At 53.2% G+C, this 18,639-nt stretch overlaps 1 protein-coding gene across 3 annotated transcripts in view; it reads right to left on the minus strand.

The window, feature by feature from the left end:
• Positions 1–16,067, minus strand: part of TNRC18 (trinucleotide repeat containing 18) — an 88,165-nt gene extending 72,098 nt beyond the window's left edge. For 2 of the 3 annotated variants that reach the window (XM_055340635.1, XM_055340633.1), the window contains exons 1-2: positions 15,693–16,067; positions 13,233–13,665 (exon numbers count right to left, since the gene is read on the minus strand). In XM_055340635.1, the coding sequence (XP_055196610.1) occupies positions 13,233–13,419 (187 nt within the window). In that variant the 5' untranslated portion in view covers positions 13,420–13,665; positions 15,693–16,067. The remainder of the gene's footprint in view (positions 1–13,232; positions 13,666–15,692) is intronic. The other variant, XM_055340636.1, reaches the window with a different exon arrangement.
• Positions 16,068–18,639: the final 2,572 nt, after the last annotated feature.

An 18,639-nucleotide genomic window follows, 5' to 3' on the forward strand; every position in this document is an offset into this window, starting at 1 on the left:
CCCACGGATCCCGAGACGCAGGGACTTCTGTGATATCTAAGCCAGAGAGTGGGTTAATGCCCTCGCTGTATAAAGAAAGAGTGCCTTATCATTCAGTAAGAATCCCAACCAAATCGCTAACCACAGTAAATGGCTGAATCCGGTGAAAAATTTGTCATTTAGGATTACAAAGAAATATTAAAACAGGATGATGTCATTTTCATCTATCAAATGAGCACATTTGGGGTTTGGCTGTGGGGAGGGGCGGGGGTGAGGTGGAAAGCAGCCCAGGGAGGATCCCCAGCTTTTGGAAAGCAAATCAGCAGAACTCTTCAAGGCTGGGAAGAGGCACAGGCCCACTTTTGAGGGTCCCTCCCAAGGAAATCACCAGATGTACTTACTAGGATGCTCACTGAGTCCAAATTGATTGAGATATTCAAAGCACTCCTAATTCAAATCCCGATAGTTTGTGTGTGTGTGTATGTGTGTGTGTGTTGTGTGTGTGTGTGTGCAGCACCTAAACATTACATACAAATGGAAAGCAGAGTCTCGGAGAGAGGTATGTAGGCACACCCACATTCCCAGTGGCATTATTCGCAATAGCCCAAAGGTGGGAACCACCGAAGGGTCCACTGGATAAACAGAATGTGGTCCATCCATACAACGGAATACGACTCAGCCTTAAAAAGAAAGGAAGCTCTGACATGTGCTCCAACACGGATGAATCCTGAGGACGTTATGCTAAGTGAAATAAACCAGACACAGAAAGGTGGTAAATCTGTATGCACTGCACTGGTTTAAAAAAAAAAAAGTTACATCAAAACGCAAAGAGTCAAGAAAAGCAGAGGCAACCTGAAAGATAAGTGGGATGTCTTTGCTGTCAAATACCCAAAGGCGTGCACTTGCCCCAGTGAAGCTGCATCGCCATCAGCACACGTGGGTACAGGACCAGACCCAGGCCAGGCCAGTCCACAAATCGCCCCACCCATGTACACACAGTAGAGAAAAGATGAGGCTGGCAGTAAACACCACTGGTCAGCCCAGATATCATGTGAGGAAAAGCCATGAGTCTTGACCTCCTAACTTCACACTGCACAGAAAAATCGATTCCAGGTAGACTGGATCTCCACGTAAAAGGCAAAACAGGAAAGCTTCTAGAACGACACACTAGAAAATACCTTCACATTCAGAGGGCAAACAAAGGTTTCTTAAAGACTATGTAAAAAGCACAAATCAGGGCACCTGGGTGGCTCAGTGGTTGAGCATCTGCCTTTGACTCAGGGCGTGATCCCAGGGTTCTGGGATCGGGTCCCGCATCGGGCTCCCTCTGAGGAGCCTGCTTCTCCCTCTGCCTGTGTCTCTGCCTCTTTTTCTGTGTCTCCCATGAATAAATAAATAAAATAGTTAAATAAATAAGTAAACAAACAAACAAACAAACAAATAAATGAAGCACAAACCAAAAGCATAAGGCTGATGTACTGGGTTACATTAAAATGAGAAATGTCTAGTGGGCGCCTGGGTGGCTCAGTCAGTTAAGCATCGGACTCCTGATTTTGGCTCAGGTCGTGATATCAGGGTCGTGGGATCAGGCCCTGCATTGGGCTCTGCACCCAGCACAGCAGAATCTGCTTGAGATTCTTTGTCTCCCTCTCCCTCTGCCCCCCCACCTGTGCTCGTGCTCGAAATAAATAAATAAATAAATAAATAAATAAATAAATAAATAAATAAATAAATAAATAAGTAAATAAATAAATATCTTAAGAAAGAAGAGGAAGAGAAATATCTATTTATCACAGGACACCATTAGAAGAAAGAAAAGGGGGATCTCCGGGTGGCTCAGTGGCTTAGCGTCAGCCTTCAGCCCAGGACCTGATCCTGGAGACCCAGGATCCAGTCTCACATCGGGCTCCTTGCATGGAGCCTGCTTCTCCCTCTGCCTGTGTCTCTGTCTCTGTCTCTCATGAATAAATAAATAAGATCGTAAAAAAAAAAAAAGAAGAAGAAGAAAGAAAAGGTGAGCCACCACATTGAATGAGATCTGTGCAGCACGTCACCAAGGAAGAGTTTGTAACTAGAATACATAAAGAACTCCTGCAGGGGACCCCTGGGTGGCCCAGGGGTTTAGCACCTGCCTTTGGCCCAGGGAGCGATCCTGGAGACCCGGGATCGAATCCCACGTCGGGCTCCCGGTGCATGGAGCCTGCTTCTCCCTCCTCCTGTGTCTCTGCCTCTCTCTCTCTCTGTGTGTGTGTGACTATCATAAATAAATAAAAATTTAAAAAAAAAGAACTCCTGCAAATCAGTAAGAGAAAAACCAGCAACCAAATGTAGAAATGGGCACCAAGAGGGTGGCAAATACATCCAAATGGCCAGAAAAATGATTACTCAGCCTCTCTTGTTTTGGCTTTTTTAGTTTATTTTTTTTTTAGTAATCCCCACACCCAACATGGCGCTTGAACCCCATGATCCCAACACCAAGAGTCACATGCTCCTCTGACTGATCCAGCCCAGCGCTCCTCAGCCTCTCAAACCAGGCAGGAAATGTGAATTATAACTACTACACTGCGGGGATCCCTGGGTGGCGCAGCGGTTTAGCGCCTGCCTTTGGCCCAGGGCATGATCCTGGAGTCCCGGGATCGAGTCCCCCATCGGGCTCCCGGTGCATGGAGCCTGCTTCTCTCTCCTCCTGTGCCTCTACCTCTCTCTCTCTCTCTCTCTCTCTCTCTCTCTCTCTGTCTATCATAAATAAATAAACCTTTAAAAAAATAACTACTACATTGCCCACCAGAGGGGCTAATGTCAACAAGGAAAGATGGACAATATTAAAAATTAATACACGGCTGGAGGAGGTGCAAATTAGTATGACCACTCGGGAGAACAGTTGGACAGAATGTGCAGACTTTCTGACCCAGCCGTGCCCTCGCAGGTGTACATACACCCAAGGGTGAGGCACGGAAATGCACAAGCAAGGCCAAATTCGAGAGTCCAACCACCAATAATAGCCAAAATCTGAAAGCAACCCAAACGTCCATCAACAGCTAAATAAACACATTGTGACATCGCCACACAATAAACACCTCCCGCAAGAGGCAAGACAACCACTCAGACCAGGACTATGGTGAGTCTCACAGCAAAAGACACACAAAACACAGCACACTGCCTGCTTCGTCGTACTGCACATGTAGTGTGTGGACAGACAACTCCAATCTCTGGGGTTCGATGGGGTCACCTGGGGACAGGGAGGGGGAAGTGACCCAGGGTTACGGGGGGGGGTCCATTTGTGAAAAAGATAATAGAGCCGTACATCTATGATCTGTGCTCATTTGTCAGTATATCTTAAACCCTAGTAACAAATATCCGCAGAAGAAAGGTCAGTGGGGGTGGAGAGGCCAATCTGAACCCTAACACAGTAAATATCACATTTTGAATAATTTTTATGAACTCTCACATTGGCAAAATTTGCGAAAACTGAAGCAAGTAAAGAAATTAAAATGAGCCAAGAAAGGAAAAAGTAAAGAAAAAGAAAAAGTCCTACCAGTGACCTAGCTCTCCCCGACCCTTGGCTTTCCAGCACATAGCTTAGGCCTTGCTCTAGTTCTAGAGCCTGTCACTTCCAAGCTGTGTGGCCTTGGGGAGGATACACAACCTCTCTGTGCCTTACTTTCCAGTAAAGTGAAATGAAGGGAGTAGCAAAGGCAAGAGGCTGAGCCTGCAGCACTCCCTTACACTGGACTGGATGCAAATGCCATGCCACAGATAAGCAGGAGTGAGGGACACAGCTCCAAGCTGGGATGGTGGAAGGGGGCTTACCCTGCATGTGCTTGGTGCTGTGGCTGGGCCGCAGGACCTGTGACCACTGCCACTGTCCCCAGCCTCCCAGCAGAGGAATCTTGAGCTGCAGTCTTGAACTGCAGAGGTTTCCCCAAACCAAGCAGAGTCCTGGGAGCTGCAGGAGCCACCAGGCCAGATCAACCAGCTCTGGCCCTGCCCCCCGAGGAGGGGAGGAGTACAGCTGGGCCCCAGCTTCCCCTCCCCATCAGGCCTCTATTCCAGCTACAGCTACTGGGCTTTGTTCCTCCAGCTCCCTTTCTCGGTCAAGTGCTACCTTGCCTCCCTCCCCTCCTGCTGGGAGCCAACCCAGACTCCCTGGAGAGGGTCAGATCCCAACAGACATCTTTTAGCTCCCCGCCACCAGAGGAAGACAATCTGGGTTTAACTCAACTCCCACTTCCAGCCCCAAAAAGGGACCCCCTGTGGGTTGGGACTTTCCCTGGCCCCCACCAGAAGCCCAACCCAAGGAGGTACTCCAGTCTAAATAAAGGGAATCCTGAAACAGCCCAGGGGGGTCAAGGCCTCAGCATAGCCAGTGATATGCAAATGCAACCACCACAGCCTGGCCCCAGGGCTCCAGACACTCTCAATTCTACAGCAATTACAGAGGACTTCCCCACTAATTTCCTCCTCCGTTATTCCCCACTAACCGAGGTCTAAGGAGGGCCTTCCAGAACCACCGGGCTGAAAGCTAGGAAACCGGTGGGTGGGAATGGCAGACAGAGGAACTTGGCCTCCCCTCCCAGGCACAAGGGCCTGGGAAGGAGAGTGGGCTGGATCCCAGTAATGGTGGCACCCAGATCTGTCATGACCAATCCTTTCCCAAATGCCAGAACCTCATGAAAATGACAGCAATGCACTTCAAAATAGAAGATGGGGCACCTGGATGGCTCAGTGGTTGAGCATCTACCTTCAGCTCAGGGCTGGATCCCGGGGTCCTGGGATGGAGTCCCACATTGGGCTCCCCACTGGGACCCTGCTTCTCCCTCTCCCTCTCTCTCTGTCTCTCATGAATAAATAAATAAAATCTTAAAAAAAAAATTCTGCCTGAAGGACCTCAGTTTCCAGATTAATATGGCCTACGGAACATCCAACACAGCAAATGCAAAAGAACCCATAGCAAGGTGCATGATGTGAAATTTCAGAACACCAGTGGTGAAAAGAATAGTAACATATTAATATCTACAAGGTTTACTTTGTGCCAAACACTGTTCTGTATATTTATGTATATAAGCCCATTTAGTCTTAGCAGACAGTAAAAGGTAGGTACTGTTACTCATTTCACCAAAAACAAAACTGAAGCATGTCCAAGACCACATGGCCAACAAGCAGTAAAGCATGAATCTTAGAGCCATTGCTTTTAACGTAGTTCTCAAAGATTTTAAGCATTTGGGAAAAAAAATTTTTAAAAAGAAAAAAGGTTCACAAACAAAAGTCAAGAATCAAAATAGCATCACATTCCAGTACCACTGGAATTTAAAAGGTGATGTTGCAATTCCTTCAAAATATTAGGGGGAAATTATTTCCAAAATGCCAGTCAAGTATAAAGGTAAACTAAATGCATACTCAGGCAGACTAGGCCTCCAAAAAACTTGCCTTCCATGGATTCTTTCACAGAAAGCTACTGCAGGATTTCCTCTACCAAAACAAGGAAATAAGGCAGAAAAAAATGGGGCACCTGGGTGGCTCAGCGGTTGGCTGCCTGCCTTTGGCTCAGGCGTGATCCCACGGTCCTGGGATTGAGTCCCACATTGGGCTCCCTGCATGCAGCCTGCTTCTTCCTCTGCCTATGTCTCTGCCTCTCTCTCTGTGTCTCTCATGAATAAATAAATAAAATCTTAAAAAAAAAAAAAACAGAGGGGATCCCTGGGTGGCTCAGCGTTTTAGCGCCTGCCTTGGGCTCAGGGGATGACCCTGGAGTCGCAGGATCAAGTCCCACTTCAGGCTCCCGGTATGGAGCCTGCTTCTCCCTCTGCCTGTGTCTCTGCCTTTCTCTCTCTCTCTCTCTCTCTCTCTCTCTCTCTCTCTCTGTGTCTTTCATGAATAAATAAATAAAATCTTTTTTTTAAGTTTTTTAATAAATATTTTTTAAAAAGATAAGAAAAGGAAAGGAAAGGAAAGAAAAGAAAGAAAAGAAAGAAAAGAAAAGAAAAGAAAAGAAAAGAAAAGAAAAGAAAAGAAAAGAAAAGAAAAGAAAAGAAAAAAGAAAAGGATTCAAGGAACAGGAGCTCCAACACAGCAAGGAGGTAAAGGGATTCTGAAGGATCATGATGGCTCTACAACAGGCCAAGCACCAAACAAACCAGACTAGACTAGTAAGATGGAAAACTAGGAAGGAAATTCCCAAGAAAGGAAGCAGCTCATGCAGTAGATTTGACCAAATGAAAAGTATTCCTAGAGACGGCAAGACAGAGATTCTAAGAAATCCAGCAATTTTTTTTTAAAAAAGGCAATGAATAACTCCGAGAAATAAATGAATTTTATTATACTACTTGGCTCAAATGTAGACAATATTTACAAAGCCAGAGCCATAATAATAAACCTGGTTTAAACAAAACTGTATTTCACATAGATTGGGAGGACAGGGAAAATAAAAATGGTTGGGGGGAGCAATAGAACAACAATAATAAATATTTACTAAGTGCTTATCATGTTTCAGACACAGTTCTGAAAGTTTTTTTAATCCTCACAACAATCTCATGAAATAGATACTACTATTTTCCCTCATCTTACAGATGAGAAAACCAAGGTAGGGAGAAGTAAAGAAACTTGCCCACAGTCTCATGCTAATAAATGGGAGTCAGACTCCAACAGTCCATGAGAAATCCTCATCCGCCACACAAATCAACAAGAGAAATATAAGTAGCAGTAGGAGCCAGTTATTACACAGAAATATGGATGACAAGGCCACAAGAAATAGCCAAAAGATTTAAACAGGGAAATCAAAAATAGGAAGGTAGGTGGCAGGGGATGGCTGGTTTTCTTCATAATTCTAACACCATCTGACTTTGAAAATGATGTGTAGGGGCACCTGGGTGGCTCAGTGGTTAGGCATCTGCCTTTTGGCTCAGGGCATGATCCCAGGGTCCTGGGATCAAGTTTCACATCAGGCTCCCCCCAGGGAGCCTGCTTCTCCCTCTGCCTATGTCTCTGCCTCTCTCTCTCTCTCATGAATCAATTTAAAAAAAAATTTTTAATAAAACAAAATGATGTGTAACTCTAACGTTTATCTTAAACATAAAGCAGAACTGTACACTTTCAATGGATGAACTTTACAGTATGGAAGTTCCTCAATAAAACTAAAAAAATAAAGGAGGAAAAAAGTTTTAAGATGCACACATAATTAGATACTAACACACTCACCAGAATGAATAGAAGCTAAAGAAACTGACAATATCATGCTAATGGCATAGACATGGAGGCACCGGAACGCTACCACTAGGAACCTACAATGGTGCGACTGCTGGAAAATTCACGACCGTGAAAGCTGAACCTACATATACCCTGTAACCAAGCAATCTGCTACTAGATACTACATCTAAAGAAATGTGTACATATGCACGTGCACCAAAAGGCCATGTTCATAACAGCCCTCTCCATAAGCAAATGCTGGAAACAACTTAAATGTCCATCGACAGGTGTGGACAAATTGTGCTATTTTTATGTATAATATTCTACAGCAACAAGAAATAAATTGCTGCACACACCAGAATATGGACTAACCTCACACACGTAAAGTTGAGTGAAAGCAACCAGAGATAAAAGAGGGCATGCTGTATGATTCCATTTATAGATAGTTGAAAAATAGGTAAAAGGAATCTAAGGTACCAGAAATAAGAATGATACTGGAGGTGGGGCAGATAGTTACTAGGAGAAAACATGAAGGAGCCCTCTGGAAGCTGGAAACATCCTGATCTGGAGCTGGTTAGTAGTTACATGGGTGTGCTCATTTTGTAAATATGCAATGTTCTCAATGCTCAAGGGTGAATAAATATGCAACGTTCTAAATGCTCAAGATTGAAGCATTTTATAGTATATGTTACACCAAAAAGAGAAGAAGAAGGAGGAGGAGGAGGAGGAGGAGGAGGAGGAAGAAAACAAAAGAAAGAAATTAAATTGATGGGTGTGGGTTAGAACCCTGGAGTCTCAGGAGCCCACAGGCCATAAACACAATTCCAGAGGCCCCTGGAGAGGACCGGACTAGAACAAGGAATTAACTTGTTAGCTTGATGACTTGACTCATCAGTTAATGATAACAGTAATTACAACAATCACTTTTACTGCAACTTTTGCAGAGGGCCGGAGCTATGCTAGGCATCTAGCTAGCATTTGCTTATTGAAACGTCACAATAGCCTAATGAATTCAGTACCACAAGTGGACCCATTTTTAGAAACGAGGAAAATCAAGGCTTAGAGAATTGCATAGCTGGTAAATGGAAGAGCCAGATGGAAGACAAGCCAATCTAACCTCAGCCGCTAGGCCAACCTTCTCCAAATGAAGCAGTTCCTTATCCAGAGACTGCAGAGTAGAATCTTCAGCTGGCTCGTGAAGGCCCAAAACGTGCAAAATTGTGAGAGTGCATGGAGAGAGTGTTTCGTCCACTTTCATTAGCTCATGAAGAAATCTCGGATGCAGGTGATGGGTGCATCTGTGGCCTACAAAGATGGAGCTTTGGGGTTTGCCACCTTCGAGGGCCCAGACTTCCTCCAGAGTCAGATGCCAGGCCTCTGTGGGCAGCTGGTGTGGTAAGGACCCTGGCCCTGGGGGCTGGGACTGACCGCTGGCCAGGGCTCCCGGCAGCCCCTGGGGAGGCCCAAGACCCATCCAGACATAAGTTCCCATGGGTCCCCTCAAATGCTAGGCTGGGAAATAAAGGGCAGGGATGGTCACAGGATGGGGCTGGAGTCTTGGCAGAAGACAGGGCTACACATGACCAGAAGGGAGTTAAGTTTGCTCCACACTAGAGCCAAAGCACCCCAAGCTGGTCACAACCAAATCAAGAATGCTCAATCACTGCCCTCCTCCCCACATCTGTTCCTGCCCATTCCTCCACAAGTAGCAAATCCAACTTTTGTCCTCTTCTCTGCCTCTCCACCTCTGTCTCAGCAGCCCAACCTCTCTACAAGGCCCCAAACCCCGGCTGCCTCCAGCCTCCCTCTTGGTCACTACCACCTCCTTCACCGCCTCCTCACCACTGTCGACCAGACAGTCTCCAGCTGGCAGCCCAGACTAATTTTGTTAAATGCATATTTTGAAATAATTTCAAACTCAGAGAAAAGTTTGAAATAGTACAATGACCTGCCATATGACCTCCCCCAGGCCCAGCCACCCTGAACTCTCCCTCCCTGGATGTTAACTCCATGTCAATGATTTAGCAGTCTCCCATCCATATGTAAATTACAGGTATTACTTTTTCTCTTCCCAAGCCATTCCTGAGAGTCTTCCGTGGCCACCTGGTCCCCTGTCCCAGGTCCCCTGTCCCTACAGGGTTCAGTGTTCTTACTTCCAGAGAGCAAGGACATTCTCTTCCATAAGCATGGTACAATTATCAACTTCCATGAAACCCACCATTGATTTGATACTATCAGCTAATCTACAGCCCATATTCCCATTTTGTCAATTGTCCCTAAGATGTCCTTCAGAGCAATTTCTTCCCTGATCCAAGATTCAAACGAAGGCCATACGTTGCCTGTTGCTGTCACATTTTGTTTTTCAGTCTTTTAATCAGGAACAGTTCTTGGCCTTCCTTTGTCTTGTATGACATCGACAGTTTTAAGAGTCCAGATCAGTTCTGTAAAACGTCCCTCACTTCGAATGGCTCCCCCTGTTTCAAACCCTGAATTGCCTTCTCATTCCTCGGTGTGAAATTCCAAGACCTCATTACTGGCCTTCAGGGACCAGCAGGGTCCCCCTCCTCCCCCCCCAACTCAACTCCCCACCACTCCCCCCCAATCCCCCCTGCTCCTAGCCGCTCCAGTTCTGGGAGCCCCAGCCCAGACGGACCCTGGGCATTCTCTTTCCTTCACAGCCTGTATCTCTATTTAAAATGATTTCCTTTGCTGATCTGTGTGCTCAGTGTCTGGCCTCCACACCAGAATGAAAGCTCCAATAAGGACAAAGATTTTTGTCTGGTCATCCCCGGATTCCCAGAGCCAGAGCAGTACCTGGCATGCGAGAGGCACTTGGAAATGGTTTGCTGAGTAAATTAACAAGAAAGGAAGCACTTGGATTGACAGCCAAAGAACCAGCAGGCTCAGGAGCCAGGGGACCCGGGGGGGGGGGGGGGGGGGCCTCCAGAGTCCAGAACCTCCCCCAGGCCTCCTCCCAGCTAGAGGAGGAAGCACCCAGCAAATCTCCTTTATCTCTGGATCGCATCACTCCACCAGCCAGTCCCACTGATTAATCTCTTTAAATCAATCCCAGTAGGCTGACGGGCTGGATTCCAGAGACAGAGCTGATGGACCCTGGAGAAAGCCCATGGCCCCCTATTGTCCACTGGCCAGTCCAAAGTGCACGGCCTCTCCAACCTGATCCTTGGGTTCCACCCCCCATTCATGTATCTTCCAGGGCCCAGGCAGCCCTGGGAGTGGGGGCAGGGAGAATAAACATCCAAGTACAAAATCCTGCTAATAGGTCTTTAATTGCAGCCTGAGGAGGACCTGAGTCCAGGCCTCCCAACCCCAGAGCCCAGAGGCAAGCCTACCAGGGGCTTGTCACTTACTTGTCCATTTCACTGACCCCGGGGAACATTTAAGGGCTCACACTATAGCAATACTCAAGGTTATGGGAAAAGTAATGGCCAACCAAACCCTGTTTATTTTTTATTTACCTCCTCTTCTGCACAGGAAAGAGCCAAATCCCTCAGCCTAGACCAGTGATGCAGAAGGGCCTCTTCTCCTGGAGACCCTCACTCACACCAACACCTGCCTGGACCAGCCCAGCCCAGAGCCTCCCAGAAGGGCAAACTCTCTCTGCCTAAAATGCTGAATTCACAGGCACTCCCACCCACTCTGCCCTGCAGACTAGAAAGGGGTCCAGAGGTAATCTGGGCCTCTGCCTTGCTGTGTGATCTAGGGCAAAAGACTCAGCCTCTCCGGGCTTCCCAGAACAAAAACAAACAAAGACAGGACCGATAAAGCTGGCCAGACCTAAGTTGCTGACAGCCAAGCAGAAGAAGCGTCTGAAAGAGAAAATTTAGCACCTGCACCCAGCAAAGAAAGAGGGGGAGGGGTGTGGGTTGAGAATTTGTAATCCACCCTGCCCAAGCAGTGAATGGGAAGCAGCTCTCTACCTCCTGGCTAATGGGATTAGCACAGGGCTGGGCTCTGGGCGTTGGCCTAGGATCCAGGGTCTCCAAGTGGCCACTCATGTTGGGGGAAGCAAGGGGCAGCACCAGCTGGCCTGCAACCCTTCCTAACCAGGTGAGCACAGGCCGGCCAGCGTTTCCCAGCGCTTCCCGAGCCTGCCTGCTACTTCCTTCATGACCTCAGCAGCCAAGCACGCAGAAGTCAGGCAGCTCCTTGGGCAGGAGGCCCAAGACAGGCCTCTGCAGCCACCTCCAGCTGGACTTCCTCCTCCTGCCTGCTGCAGTAGAGGTGCTTCACCTCTCTGGCCTCAGCCTCCCCATCTACCTAATGGGTGTTAGGCAGTCTGCCCAGTGCAGCTAAATTCAGCAGAGCGGGCTCACTGCAAGCAGGCAGAGGCACCCGTTGATTGGGGCTGTTTTCACTGCTTCTCATTAGGGCATTTGGCGCCTGTTAGGCAGGAACCAGACTAGAGATGGGGTGCCGTCTCCCCTGATCTGGGAAGGCAGAAGGCCAGGGAAGGCCCTGCCAGCCAGGAAGACCCAGGCTGTGACTCTCAGGCCCCAAAACTCCACCACCACCCTGGGCCGGCCTGAGTGACCGGATGAGCTCAAAAGACACGCAAACTGGAAAATTCCCGCGGCCTCTGGGGGCAACCAAAAGGGGATGGTACAAGCGGGCCTTTGCATCCCCAGGGCCGCCCCCAACCCCTCCTTTAGTATCCAGGCACCCCTCCAGCGCCCACAGCGCACCATTTGAGAAAAAAACCATAGTCCTGGTCATGGCCCCCTGGGCAGAATGTGGGCCGGGTACAGGAAGGACCCCGCGCACCCCAGGCCAGGACCAGGTTCCCGCGCCCCGGGGCTGGGGATGTCTGTGCTGGCTGCCCCGAATGTGCCCCTCCCCTGCCCGGCGCTTCACAAAAGGCCCTTTGTCCCGCCGAGCCCCGGGACGCCGGTTCCTGAAAAGTTCCATGAGAAAAATCAAAGAGAGGCAAACACCTCTCTCGAGCCGGCCTCGCTGGAGAAGGCAAGGACCCGTGCGACCCGGCCAGGGCGGCGGGAGGTGCCCCTCCCCAGGCCGCGGGGAGAGCCGGCGGCTCCCGGAGAAATCGCAGGAGTCCGGCCGACACTCTGGAACAGGAGAGGTGGATTTTTTTAAGTGAAGCGTAGGACGCCAGGCCAAGCAGCCGGGCGCGGCCGGGAGGAGGGAGCGGGTATCCTGGAGGTCCCCGCGCTTCCCTTCCCACCCTGCTCTACCGGAGCGGCCGCAGCCCGCCCGGGACAAGCCTCTCCCAACCCGGGTGCCGTCCCCACCGGCCTCGGTGGCCCCTCTTGGGAAAGGACGGAGGCCTGCGGGCCCTCTCAGCCACCTCCTGCGCACGGGTCCATGTGAGACCTCAGGTTTTCCGTGCGCCGCTCGGGGCCGGCCAGGTCGGCTCCTGACTCGGGGGATGGCTGCGGCCCCGGCTCTGCGCCCCGCCGCGCTGCGCGCCCGCCCGCCGGAGAACGCGGGGTTCCCGGGGCCGGGGTTTAAGTCCCGGGACAGGTGCTCTCCTCTCGCGCAGCCAGGGAGGGGTCCCCGGGACGCCGAGATGTCCGTCCTCCCCACAGCCCCGGCTCTGGGGCCGGCCGGAGCCCCCCCACCCCCACCCCGCACTGTGCGAGCGAAGGAGCTAGGAACGGCCCGGAGCCCAACGGCGCCGCCGCGCAAGGGCGTTAGCCAAGAAAACGATTGAAGCTCGGGGAACGGATGTCTCAAAGGGTGTGGGGCTGGCTTCTTTTCTTGCCCAGATTTTGAACACCCCAGCCTGGGCTGGAGCCGCAGGGGCCCCGGGGTCGGAATTACTACGGGCCGCTCGGCTTTCGGCAGATGCGTGTGCTCCGAGAGGGCACTGGCGCGCCGGGGGAAGCAGCCGAGCCGCGCGCCCCTCTCCGCCGCGCCCGGGGGTCCCCCCGCCCTGGGAGCTGAGCCTACCCGCACTCCCGTGGCCCTGCCAAGGGGAAGGGAGGTGCCGCGTCCCTGCCGAGAACGCCCAGGAACAGGCCGAGTAGGTTTTCCCCGGGCCTCCCTCCCCAGGGTCCCAGGAGGGGGCGGCCAAGGCGCAGGGCACTTACCCGGGTGCGGGTGGAGATTGAGGCCGGCCATGTACTTCCCGGGCGGCAACGGGCCGGGCAAGCCAGAAGCGGGCAGGCGTCCGGCCGCAGCGGTGCCCACGCGGTGGCTGTCCATGGCCAGGCCAGACAGCAGCGGCGGCGGGGGGCCGTGCACGGACCGCGGAGGCCCGAAGTCTCGGCCATCCATCCTCCGCGGGAGTGCCGCAGCCAGCCCCCCACCCGGCCCGCGGGCCTCGCTCAGTGGGACCTAAAAGTTCGGCCTCGGCGTAGTCCCAGAGTCCTCGGGCGGCGGGGGCTCCGCGGCGTGCATGGCGGCGGCGGCCAGCGGGGCTTGCGCTCGGCGGCGGGCCCGCGGCCCGGGGCGCACAGGCGGCCGGCGGTGGGGCCCCTCCGGGCGGCCAGGCGGAGCTGCGCGAGGCGGCGCACACGGCGTCTTGGCGGGGAGAGGAGACCGGCCGCGGAAGAAACAGGATTGGGGGGGGGGGGGAGAAAAAAAGAGGGAGGGGGGAAAACAAAGTTTCAGAAAGTCGCCTTGCCGTTCGCGGTCGGGGACGGCGGATCGGGTGGCCAGAAATGAAATCGGGGGTCACCCCTTTTCCATAAAAAGTACGAAATCCATGCTCTTTCCTCCGGCGGCCTCGCGCTCCCGGGGACCCGGCTCGGGAAGTGGCCGGTGGCGCGCTGCGCCCCAGCCCAGACTGGCTCGGCGGCTCCCGGGTCCCCTCCCGAAACCCGGGAAGGCCCCTCAGCCGCGCCCGGACGGCGCAAACACAAAACCTCCCCAGTGGGATTGATTCCTGGGCGTCACATGCTCCGGGGCTTCAACCCGTGAAACCTTTCCATGGGCGCTTCGAAATGTCTCCCTCAACACTGTGTCACTATCTGATCCGGAAAGTTTAATATTTAACCTTTTTGGCCGCTGGCCTGCCTTTTTTTTTTTTTTTTTTTTGAGTCTGTTTTCCCCTAAGCTCGCCCTGAGCCGCCAATTAGTGTTGGGGTTTTTGTTGTTGTTTTTGTTGTTGTTGTTGTTTTGGGGTTTTCCTTTTTTTGTTTTTTTTTTTTCTCTAGAGAGTGCCAAGCCGGTTTATTCTTTTTTAAAGGGGCTCGTGCCTCCTCCTGCCGCCCCCCTTGGGCACGGTGAGTCGCAGAGTCTGAGTCCGAGGACTCGAGACGTGGCACTCTCTCCCGAGGACTGGAAAGAATCCTTCAAAACAAGCTTTGGTTTCATTTTCCAACGCCTTGGCCTGAGAATCCTGCGGCCCGAAGACGTGGCCTGGCGCGGGGGGTTTGGGGGAAGGGGGGCGGCCAGAGGGGAAGCAAGGGGCTGGAGGGTCTTGCCCCTACCCTAGCTTCCCCCACCACCACCACCACCCAACCCCAAAAATAACCTACAAAGAAAACCTTCGCAGCGCGGGCGGACCAAGGGGCGCCTCCCCCAGCGTTGGATAAATCCCCCTGTAGTTCCAGTTTAAAGCTGTTTGTTTAAAAGATTTGTCGTTTGCCGATTCCCATGGGGGCGGGAGGGGGGTCTCGGAGCCAACCCTGCCCTCGCTCTCCGTCTGCCCGCGTTAGCTCGGGTTCCTGATTCCGGGAGGCCCGAGCGCTCCTAGAGCCACCGATCCACGCCAAAGCCACCGGCTCCCGGGTGCCCGCCCCGCGCCGTGAGCCCCGCGCCCGGCGCCCAGCCCCCCGAGCTGCAGACCCCCCGGCCTCCTTCTCCACCCGCCCTCCCCAACTTCGCTAAGGGTGCTTATTTTAACCCGGTTTTGGTTACAAACACCCCCTTCCCTCCCTCCCTCGCTCACTCCCATCAGGCTCTGGTTACCAGATCCGCGTTTACTTTGGAAAAAATCTAAGATCGCCACATCCGAGGATACATGTCTTAAAGGAGGCGATGAGCTTTCCGTGATTTTTTTTTTAATGTTCTTTGTGTAGCTTTCTTTTAAAAGGTAGGGCTTCGGAGCATGCCCCGACGCCCCACTTTGGGGAAGTCGAGGTGGAGGCCCCCGGAACACCCTCGTTCTGGTGGAGAAGCTGGCTCGGCCATCTGCGGGCTCCACTGCGTTCTCTCTACTTTTCTCCCCCCTCTTATATGCAGTTAAAATGGCTGAATTCCGGCTTTTAATTAAAAACAGCCTATAATCGAAAACGTCTCGGCGTCCCCGGCTCCCCCGCCGCCTGCCAGGAACCGAGAAGGGAACCGACGCCCCTCAGCCCGGCTGGGCGGGCTGGATCCGGGCTGAGGACTTAGGTGGGCGCCCGAGGCACCGCGGCCCGCCCCCGCCCTCCCCAGGGCGCCCCCACCGCACGGCCGCGGACCCCCGATCCCGTTCGTGGGGCCCGGACAGCTGCGGGGATCCCCCCGCGCACCCCGAGGGGGAGGCGGGCTAGGGGGTCAGCTGGAGAAGTTTGGAGACCGTCGTGCCCGGGCAGGGACTGACGCGCGGCCCGGCGGCGTACCTGGCGCGGCGGGGCTCCCGGCTCCGGGCTCCGGTGACGGCGACTCCGGCGGTGGCCCCGACTCCCGGCGCGGCTAGGCGCCCGTGCTGCCCGCCATCCCGCGGCTGCTGCTCCCCTTCACCACCCGCAGCCGCCTCACACTTTTTGCCCGCCTTTCCTTTTTTTGGTAGAAAACCGCTCCCCGGGCCGAGCGCTCGGCGCGCCAACTCCTCCGCCCTCCCGCGGCCCGGCTCCCGCAGCCCCCGGAAAAGCCAGCTTTCCTCCCGCCGAGCTCCTCGCTTTTTAATAAAATCCAGGTAGCGCCGGTTTAAAGAATCCCAAATCTCCATATACAGCCCGGGATTGGAAAAGGTACATTACACAACCCCCCTTTCAAGTTCCTCTCGCTGGATCTAAAAAAAAAAAAAAAAAAAAAAAAAAAAAGCCAGCGGGAGGGGGGAGGGGGCGGCTGGGGGAGGGGAGTACTCTCCAGCGAAGAAACACGCATTGTTCCCGGGCGCCCGCCTCCCCCCCCCCAGGCCGGCCCCCGGCCTCCACCCATTGGCCGCGCGCACCGCCAATCACGCGCATGTAAACACCTTGGCCCTCAGCCATTCCTATAAAACCAATTACGGACCAAGGGGCTCCAGCAGTTTCCAGGCTCCCCACGGCGGGGCTGAATGATCAAAACTGGTGGTGAGAATTTTTCCCGGCCGTTTCTAGGCAGCCCTCCCCCTCCACCAGCTCGGACCCCCCCCTTCCCTCCCTCTCCTCCCTCTTCCTACCCCCTCCCCCGGCGTCTGGGCTGAGTGATCAAAATAGAGGAAGATGGTTGTCGCCGCAATCCAGGGCTTTGCAAGGCGCGGTTTAATGGGCCGCCTGTCAGCTTCCTGCTCGCAGGAGGAGGTGACGAGCCGAGCGAGCCGGGAAGGGCCTGGGGCCCGGCGGGCTGCACCCCGCGCCCGGGCCCCCTCCTACCTCCCCTGGGGCGCGCCTTCCAGAGCGCGCGGTGGAGACGCCAACACAGACAAGGGCTGCTTTTTCCCTTTTTAACTCCCCCTTTTAAAACAAAGCAGCGATTCATGCCTTTTCCCCCAGCAGCGCGGTTGGGTGGGATGGGTAGGCGTGAAGGCAGTCTTCCTAGCCCCGGCCTGCGGCTCCCTCCCTGAAACGCGGTGTCAGATGGTTACTGATTAATATTTTGGAGAGGCCGCGGCGGCGGGTAGCGGGTGAGTCTCTAATCTTCTAAAAGGGGTTCCTATAGAAACGCGCGGGCCGGGGCGCGCCCCCCGCTCGGCCCCGGCCGGGGCTGTGGCGCTCTACACAGCGCGCCCTTCCCCAAAGCCTTTCTTTGCGTGGGCGCTCCCCTCCCCTTCCCTACCCCCCCCCAAAAAAAAATCAGAGCAGAAAAAAGGATTAGATCGGCTGAGCGCGAACTGACTCCCTCTCGATTCTGACATTTCAGCCTATTAGCATTTCTCCACGGGGCCTTCTGAAACCTATTAAAGTGTAATATTAAAAACCTCTTGGCTGGGGGCCTCTCTCGCCTTCCATCCGCCGCGCCCCCTCCAGGGAGGGCGAGACCGGGAAAAAAAAAAAATCTGTTGAGCTCAGAGGAAGCAGAAGCCAAGCCCAAAAAGTGCTTGGCTGGCCGCGGCGGCCGGAGGGGGAGGGGAGCCCCAATCCCCCAGACTTTGTACTTTTATTTTGCGCTTTCAGCAAAATCCTTTCTGGGTTGAGTCGCCGGGAACTGCCCGCGGCAACGTACTTGGCTGCGGGCGCGAGGACTGCGGACGCGGTCGGAGGGACCGCCCTGGGGCCCCCGCACCCTCTCTCTGCAGCCCCGCAGGGACCCATGCCCGGCTGGGCATTACGTACCCTCAAATGGAAGCTTGGAGGGGCAGAAATCCTTGCCGATCCTGCCTCGGAGAGCTGCCGCGGTGATTAGATTTTAATTAAAACAAGAGAAGCCCGCTCTTTCGCCCCGCGCTGCGGACTCAGCGTTTTCGCATCGCTGGTTCTTTTTTTTTTTTTTTTTTTTTATCCATTTTTAAGCAACTTTTCTGGAAGGGGGGAAATGAGCTAGTTGGCGCCCGTTCGTTCTATTTTCTTTTCTCCACTTTTAGAAGAAAACGGGGAGGGGGGGAATAGGCTCAGAGAAAGCGAACTGGGGGGTGTCTAATTTAATTCCAGTATAAATTTGAGGAAAAAAGTTCAGCCTCTTGAGGGCAGTTTCAAGTTGCCCTTCCTGGAGCCTCTGCGCTGGTTTCGAGGCTGCCCTCTTTTGGAAGCTGGAGCTCCGCAGGGGGAGGAGGGAGGAGTGAGAAGTAAAGAAAGGAACGAAAATAGCCGGAGCCGAGGGGAACAGCGGCGGTGTCCGCGCTTGGAGCGGGGCGCGCAGGTCTCAGTGGCGGCTGGGGCGGCGGGAGGTTCCCGGTGCGGCCCCGGGACGGCCAGGAGCAAAGGCGGAGAGGAGAGGGGGGTTAGAGAAAGGAGGTATTGTGTCTTGTGTGCCTTGGGGGAGGGGGTTGACTGCAGAAATAAAATAAATGCAGTTGAGCTGCGCGGGGCTGCTGGAAGCCAAGGCAGGGGAAGGGTCTGTGTGTGGGGGCGCAGCCCCTGTAGGCGCCGAACATCCTAGAGCGTTATCCGAAGGCCTTTGTGGGTTTCTAATAAGCCCTCCCACGCCTGAGCCGCCTTGTTTCGCCACCCCCCTGGTTGTCCTCCAATACTCGGAGCCCAGACCCTGATCCCCGACCCCATTATCCCCGCCCTGGATCTGGAATGGGTTTTTTGTGTGGGTTTGTTTTTGGGGTTTTTTTTTTTTCATGCTTTTTTTTTTTTTAATTTTTCGTATAGCTCAAGCAAAAAATACGTATCTTGAGAAAGTTGAGGTGGGAAATACAAAAGACTTGAGAGTTGGCGGAGGGGGGGAAGCCTATTTTTATAAATGTTTAATGTTTTCACC

The sequence above is a fragment of the Nyctereutes procyonoides genome, unplaced genomic scaffold, assembly GCF_905146905.1.
Source record: "Nyctereutes procyonoides isolate TBG_1078 unplaced genomic scaffold, NYPRO_anot_genome, whole genome shotgun sequence".
Taxonomy (NCBI): domain Eukaryota; kingdom Metazoa; phylum Chordata; class Mammalia; order Carnivora; family Canidae; genus Nyctereutes; species Nyctereutes procyonoides.